General features: G+C 39.4%; 1 protein-coding gene across 1 annotated transcript; it reads left to right on the top strand.

Annotated features, from left to right (window-relative positions):
* The first annotated feature begins 49 nt into the window (after positions 1-49).
* mybl2b (v-myb avian myeloblastosis viral oncogene homolog-like 2b) lies at positions 50-7,759 on the top strand. Its single transcript, XM_044022980.1, has 15 exons — positions 50-137; positions 579-675; positions 1,370-1,441; positions 1,554-1,646; positions 2,356-2,576; positions 2,682-2,814; positions 3,019-3,078; positions 3,237-3,449; positions 3,839-4,111; positions 4,200-4,342; positions 4,434-4,533; positions 4,619-4,729; positions 5,572-5,679; positions 5,763-5,894; positions 6,521-7,759. Exons 1-15 carry the CDS (start codon positions 118-120, stop codon positions 6,647-6,649), a joined length of 1,905 nt encoding a protein of 634 aa, XP_043878915.1. The 5' UTR covers positions 50-117; the 3' UTR covers positions 6,650-7,759.
* Positions 7,760-7,897: the final 138 nt, after the last annotated feature.

Below are 7,897 nucleotides of genomic sequence, written 5' to 3'. Positions count from 1 at the left end.
CAGTTTAATAACCGCGGTGTGGAGGAAACAAATAGAAGGGAAACACGGAATTTACACCGCACATGACGTGTAACGGCAGCAGGACCGTCAAACCGTCAACAACAGAAACAGAGGGAAATGTCTTGGTGGCCGCGCGGGTAAGGCGTTCATCTTTGTTGTCTGGATTTGTCATCTAGATATAACTGTAATTTATCCAATCGGGGGCGAGTTTAACGTCATATTACATCACTAGGATATCAAGACGTGTCATTATCTGTACAAAATGTTCTATTTGGCCTAAACATGTTACTTGTGAGTACTTCACGGACTCAGGTGTGGCCGCCCTTTTCCCACACATTCACTATAAATATAGGATCATTTTAGCGCCAGGCACATTTTATATTAGATAATATGAATTAACTTAGCACTGGTCACATTATAACTGATAATATTCTAAGCTTGTGTTGTAGATGTTATGTCCGAGCTACACTTAAAACCAGATCATCAAGTTGTCCTTGTAGCTCTTTGACTAGGGCCAGTGGCTAGTTTCTGCTCCCACAGTCTGTCTGTCAGTCATTCATTCTGTGTCTGTTTCTCAGGGAAGAAGGAGAGGAGAACATGGTCCAGGACACTGATTCTGATGTGGCAGAGCAGAGAGATGGTGGCAGAGTTAAGGTGAAATGGACACAAGAGGAGGTGAGTGTCCTGACTTGTCCTGTCCAACACATTTGCATGTTGATATAAGGAGTCACCACAGTAGGGCTGATCATTTATTAATCTGTTTGAGTGTTTTGGGTTTTTTTATAATTAGAACAAGCTTTCTGTTTTTGCAGCTTCTTAACTGTGAATATTTCCTGGATTCAATGCTCCATATAACAAAGAAATAGTTAGCACTGAAATCATTTTGGCATTCAACAGACATTCCAGGTTTAGTAAACACTGATCAACATTTTTCTGACATATTACAGACCAAACAAGTACTCTACAACAGATAAATCCATTATGACTGATTAAACTATGCAGAGATCAATAAATTGGGTTGCCATTTGTATGTTTAAATTTGCACATATTTGTTTTCAAAAGCATGACAAATTCTGCTGCTTTTTCTTATCCAAAAGTTAATTTGTCAAAGATTACTTTTCTTTAATTAACTGTTTTATGTTTTCCAGATGTTTATACATTACTTTCATTTAAAATATACAAAAATTTAGATTGGAGAGACTTTTAATAAATGTTTATGAAGCAATTTGTTGTTATTCATAAACTGTTGTATTTTGTCAGATGATGAGGTGAAAAAAAACCCCGGATTGGATGCCATGATTTCTAAAGAATAACATTGGCTAAAGAAACCCTCGAGATGTAAACATGCTGATTTTATCTGTGTTAACAGGATGAAAAGCTTAAGGTTCTGGTTCAGAACATGGGACCTAATGATTGGAAATGTATCGCCAGCTACATACCAGTAAGTTTCATCAACATGTTGTTGTTTATAGTATCCACTTGGTCCTCCTCCTTGGTGATGGGATGTCCACAGAAATCATACTGTTTCAAAGTGTTCTGTTTGTTCCGCTTAGAATCACACTGAACATCAGTGTCAGCACCGCTGGTTCAAGGTCCTGGATCCAGAATTGGTTAAAGGTCCTTGGACTAAAGAGGAGGACGAGAAGGTAGGTGACATGTTCGGAAGCAATGCAGGGGTTTGACGTGTGATTCACTCCAAAAGTCTAAAATATCTAGTTGGTTGTTTCATTTCAACTTATGTGGCTGACATAAGTAACAATCTTAAGTTTATTTATAAAAAAAAACTTTTAAATACAGTGTAAATAAGGTGCTTTGACAAAGCAAATGCTGGATATTCAGGGACAAAAACGAGACAAAGACGTCGTAAAAGCAACAAAATCCTGAACATTAAATGTCACTAAAATTAAAACGCAAAAGAGAAACAAGACTAAAACATCATGCAAAAGCAAATATAAATGAATTAAAAACGTGATTCACTGAATATACTCAAAGTTGAGGGGTCCTGATGGTAAAAGTATAGTTGTATTTGAGTGTACGTCTCGACTTTGGAACCAATGGGTGAGCTATGGCTGCAAGCTGGCTCATATAAAGGCACAATTTATCTGATGTGTAGCTCCAAAGAATATGACAGTTCTAAAATGCGCAGTAAGCTAATGGGAAAATCCAGGATTGGGATAATGTGATGCTGTCGTCTGAAATAGCCAAACTGCTGATTTGTGAGCTAGATGGAGGAGCGAGAGTGACTTGGCATTAACCAGAAAGCAGCGGTATTAATCCATATTTGAGAAAATGAATGCATGAACTTCTTTTTCAGATTATGAGTTGTAATTCAGGTGTTCGTTCTTTGCTCCTCAGGTTATAGAGCTTGTAAATCTTTATGGCAACAAACAGTGGGCAATGGTAGCCAAACATCTGAAAGGCAGACTGGGGAAGCAGTGCAGAGAGCGCTGGCACAACCACCTCAATCCCAATGTGAAGAAATCATCATGGACAGCTGAGGAGGATCTCATCATCTACAAGGCTCACTGTCTGCTGGGAAACCGCTGGGCAGAGATTGCCAAGCTTCTACCTGGACGGTAAACATCCCCTATCAGTGCTTTGACTGGTCAGCTTATGAGATAGAAATTATAGTTCAGGTTTTGTCAGCTTTGTCAATTCTTTGTGATATTATCAATTCACAGAACGGACAATGCAGTGAAGAATCACTGGAATTCAACCATCAAACGCAAACTGGAAATGGGCTTCTATGCCGGAGAGGTTTTTAAACCAGAAGAGCTTGAAGAGCTGTTGGCCCGTGTTGATAAAGACGCACAGGTGGGTTATCTTCTCATCCTCAATATAATTCATACAGACAATCTTAATCCTTTGAATATTGTGTCTTATTAAAGGTGCAAACATGGAATGGTGGGTTGGTGTTTTCCACAGATTGAAATCAACATCTGAGTAGCAGTGTAGAGAGATCTCTGTATAAAAAAATAGCTTATACAAACTTAGAATTCAGTTTTCTTTCATTCGCAGGTGCCCGGCTGCTCGCAGAACGATGCAGACCATGACTCAGAGCAGAATACACTTCCTTCAGTGAGTGACCGAATGTATCAATTTAATAAATGACAAAACTGTAAATACAGGGTGGCTTTGACTTAGTCAATTTCTGACATAAATACGTTCTACTGAAGGAATATCTGCTCTGTTATATAGTAATGTGATCATCATTTAAGTTTTACTCTTGCCTGCAGTTGCCAGACACGCCAGTTTCGGCCACTGCCAGAGCTACTCCCAGCGAAGCGGGCCTGTCAAAATCTGCCCTCTCTCTGAAGGATAACTCGGGCATCAAGACTGAAGCAGACCCCTCAGGAGAAATGAACAGTACTAACTGGGTGGTAGACACCTCCGGGTTCCTTTCCCCTGTAGGCTCAGGCCTAAAGGAAGTGCTAGATATGGTAGATGGGGTAAGTATCAGACACATTTGCAAAAGCACGACATGGAATTTAAATAACCTCCTTAAGCTTGTTGTGCAGTGACTTCTTTGATCTACTGATGACTAGGCTTGGATACCAAACTCTTAACACTACTGGCTGATTTTTTTCACCTTCATAATGTGAATATTAAGTGCTAGAGATTAGGAGACAGATTAATCCATCAAACACATCAACTTTACTGATTACTAACTATTCTGTATTTCACATTTATATTATTTATTTCAAAATGCAAATGACAAACAGTTATAAAGCAAAAACAAGTCTTGCATACTAATGTTGATTAAAAAATAGTATTTATTTGATCTTTTAAACTGTTTGAAGCGGTGACTGTCCAGTAAAAATGTGCCTTCTGCTATTAGGACCTGGATGGCTGGTGCAACCTTGCAGCCTTTGACCTCCCAGAGGAGAGTCTGAGTCCAGAGCGCCACATGTTTCGTCTGGAGGGCAGTGCTCTGCAAGAGTTGAGTAAAGGCAGCAAAGGGGAGCTCATCCCTATCTCTCCTGGAGGGGTGACTCCACCCTCCATACTGAATCGCCGAAGCCGGAGACGCACTGCCCTGTCTCCTGATTCCAATAACTCCATGACCCCCAAGAGCACGCCTGTGAAAATCCTGCCCTTTTCTCCATCTCAGGTAAACTCTTTGACTTAAATCCTGTACTAATTACTGTGACGCTGCTCATGTCATGTGAAAAGGTCAACTAACACATGTGTCCTTTCAGTTCCTTAACATGTGGACCAAGCTGGACACTCATGACCTTGAGAACCCGTCCCTCACATCCACTCCTGTGTGCAGCCAGAAAGCCATTGTTACTACACCACTGCAGCGAGACAAGACCCCACTCACTCAGAAGGAAAACTCTGTGTATGTGCTTTCTAACCCGCATCTGATTTAGTGCACACTCTGTATACAGCTACAGTTTGAGCCTCCGTGTTCACGTTTTATTTTCTTGCAGATTTGTTACACCGAACCACAAGTCGGAGCTGAGTACAATTCCACGAACTCCAACGCCGTTCAAAAATGCCATGGAGAAGTATGGCCCTCTACAGCCTCTGGTCAGTGTCTGTCTGTGACTTTTCAGTGCATTACTTTGTACAGACCATCTGTAAATTAACGCTATTTTCTGCTATGCTCCCTCAGCCTCAGACTCCAAACCTTGAGGACGATATAAACGAGGTCATCCTAAAAGACGCTGGCATTGACTTGGTTGTTGTACGCTCGACGTCACCCAAAGCAAGACGCAAAACAGTGGTAAATACACGTCAGCCTTAATGTGCTTTACACCAATTTTGTTCTCTAAAACCCTAATAAAGGTATACCACAGTATTCCCTACATATTACTGTTGTTTAACTGGTGGGAACGCTCAACTGACTCCACCCTTCCTGTATCTGTTTGTCCTGCTTTGGTGAGAACAGCCTGTTGACAAACTGACTACTTCACACATTGGAGCGAAACGCTGCTGTGACAGTCCCCCTTTGTTGGTCAGCATGCAGCTGCAGAGCAGCAACTCTGTGTGAAAACTCTTGTCCATTCAGTTCCACCAACCAAAGACATGTATGTCTACACCATTCAGGAATGCTTTAAAGGAAAGTTCAGTTTTGTGTCATATCGCATTTATATCCACATGGAACCTGTGTTTTTTGGAGCCCTAAAAAACACATTTTTTTTAGAAAACAGGTCTCACAGTGAAAACCAAATGCCACCTATGCATTTCATGTATACAACCAATGCCAGAAAAAGCCTTCTAACAGCAAGACAAAGCAGCAGGTTTATTCTTAAGAGGTAAAATAAGTTTTAAAAAAAAAGTCCCCACACCATCAACACCAGCAGAAGCAACCTGGACATGTCACAAGGCAGATTGGGTACATGGACTCATACTGGTCATGTTAGTGTTTGTGACTATTTCTGCAACAGTCTAGAATTTACAAGCATGCTTTAGTTTTCAAAACAAAACCTTTGGTACTTCATAAATGCACATAAACAAAAACAGTTTTTAATGCGTCACCTGCGTCCATTTCTGCCTGAATTGTAATTCATCAACATTATTGCTGATGCTGTTTGCTCAAATATTGGTGCTTGTTTTAATTTGCAGCATCGCCTTCCAATGAAGAAAGTGCGGAAATCGTTGGCTCTTGACATCATCGACTGTCATGTGTCGAAACGCAAAACCATCAAGCTTGAAGCCCAACACAGCATCAAGGCAAGTGTTGAAGTGTTATCTGTCTGTTCATATACTTCAAAGTGTTATGATTATTGACTTTTTCTCGTCTTTTCTGGCCACAGGATGAACCTGTCATCGGGCCTCTGAACTCCTCATCATTTTGCACTAAGAGGCATGACAGTATTTTGGATCAGGGCTTCCTTTTGGGACCTAGTGATGGCGCTATATTTCCCAGCACAGTGTACCCAGTTCCTGTAAGTTTAATCTTTCAGCTTTAAGGTCCAATATGCAACATTCTACATTCTGTGACAAGCTATCATAAAACACATTTCAGTAAATATAGAGTAATGATGTCTTCACATTCCTCTGTGTTATAATCAAGCTCTGATTTGGTGCTAATACCACAGTTGCATTTGAGCACAGCAGGAAATTCTAGATTCAACTAGACTCAAGTAGAATTTACTGTAAATATTCTGCATTCAAATTAGGTTGTTTGCTTCACTCATGTTAGGAGCACATTTGAACACTCCTGTTATATTAATTGCCATTAACGTGTTAGTTTTCTAATGTCAAATAATATTAATGATGTCAGAAAAGACGCAGTGAGTAACGAGCTGCTCTGTAGTGGCAGAAAGTCGTAAGTTATGTTACCATGTTATGTTATAATGTTACCAGTCTGAATAGACATGATGGCTTGTATAAGCTGGCATGATCACTTTTGACATGCATGCTCATTTGCTCAACTTTGAACACTGGTGGTGCTCAAGTATTGCATATTGGATATTTTTTTAAGGAAATGAATGTCCTTGTTTTTGTGAAATATTATGTAGTTTTTCTAATTTGACCTAATTCCACCATCATGTGTTTCTTCTGCTTCCAGATGTCAAAGGAGTGGGAGACGGTTGTATGTGGACAAACTACAGACCAGCTCATAATGACAGAGAAAGCTAGACGCTACCTTCGCTCACTAAAATCACACGCACCCAACCGGGCTCTGATTCTGTCCTGAGATGTCTCCCACCTTTCCACCATTATGTTCCATATACAGAACGTAGTGTTATTTTTGATGTTTGTACCAAGCATTTTTTTAATGTGTGAGAAAAGAACATGTCATACTATGTAAGGTTAATACAAGCCGATCAGTCCCTTACAGGATGTAGCTCTGTCAGTAATTGGAGAAAGAATAGTGCTTTTAGATTTAGTCTCACTCCAGTCCAAGTTTGAGATCTCATTTTCACTTAAATGTGTATAAAAAGAACAATGAATGTAAAATAGGGGGGAGGGGGGGATCATGGCACCTTTGTTATCTAAAAGACATGGTTTTTACATTGCATAATGCTTCTGTAATTTAACAGTTTTATAATTGTGAAGAGTCCAAACACTCAGGTTGAAGGTCCATAACTGCTTTTGTTGTACAACAAAAGTGTAGTTTTGATTGTGGAGTGAATTCAGGCATGTTAATCACTAATACATTCCATCAAGCTCAATCTGTGTTTTCAAGTATTACATGATGACAGACCTATCGTTAGCTCTGTTTAGCACATGTATTGGATTTACGATGTTAGCTTTGTATAGATTTATGATCATTTCAGAGTGACTCAAGGACATCTTAATAACACATCTGGTTGACTTTCTACTTCCTGGGAGATCAACAAAGTGACAAATACAACTGAGAAAGTTGTTTTTATGCAATATTTGATTAATTGAGATGCAATGGGGGGGCATGGAAGGTGTACCAGCCACTGATGGCAATGGTATTGTTATTTGGCACTGTTTGTAAATATTGAGTGTTGTATGTTTTTACTTCTTCATACAACATGTTAAATGTAATGAGACGGAAATCTTATTTTCCAGTACAATTATCATCTGGTGATGATTCTATTTCTCCCCGATATGTAATGCAAAGCTGTCATTTAACTTGTGACCTAACAACACGTTCAGATGAACTGGATTCATGTTTAAAACAGTTCACCTCATTGTAACACAGTTGTGTTGTAGAATTTACCACTTGAAACAAGAAAATGAAAGTGCTTTCATGTAATTATGTTTATATTTTTGTCAATTTGAATCAACATATGGCTTGATTTTACCTGTGACTGCTAATAAAAGTACTAAAGAGCGCAGTCTTTTTTTGTTCATAAATACACGTTCGCACCTGTGTGTTATCATTTGCACACGTTTTTCATCATAAACTGGTACCAATTATAGAAATTATGCTTTTATTTTGAAAAGTTACACTCAACCGGATATGTTACGT

This window comes from Solea senegalensis, linkage group LG4 (genome assembly GCF_019176455.1).
Source record: "Solea senegalensis isolate Sse05_10M linkage group LG4, IFAPA_SoseM_1, whole genome shotgun sequence".
In the NCBI taxonomy this organism is placed as follows: Eukaryota; Metazoa; Chordata; class Actinopteri; order Pleuronectiformes; family Soleidae; genus Solea; species Solea senegalensis.
The sequence above is the reverse complement of the archived record's forward strand: the minus strand, read 5'-3'. Positions and strand labels throughout refer to the sequence as shown.

What these genes read in the sequence shown, in the direction of transcription:
- mybl2b (XM_044022980.1), top strand. Translation starts at nt 118, where the DNA reads ATGTCTTGGTGGCCGCGCGG. An exon ending in AGCAGAATACACTTCCTTCA is followed by an intron (nt 3,079 to 3,236) that starts GTGAGTGACCGA and finishes TCTTGCCTGCAG; the next exon opens with TTGCCAGACACGCCAGTTTC. An exon ending in ACTCAGAAGGAAAACTCTGT is followed by an intron (nt 4,343 to 4,433) that starts GTATGTGCTTTC and finishes ATTTTCTTGCAG; the next exon opens with ATTTGTTACACCGAACCACA.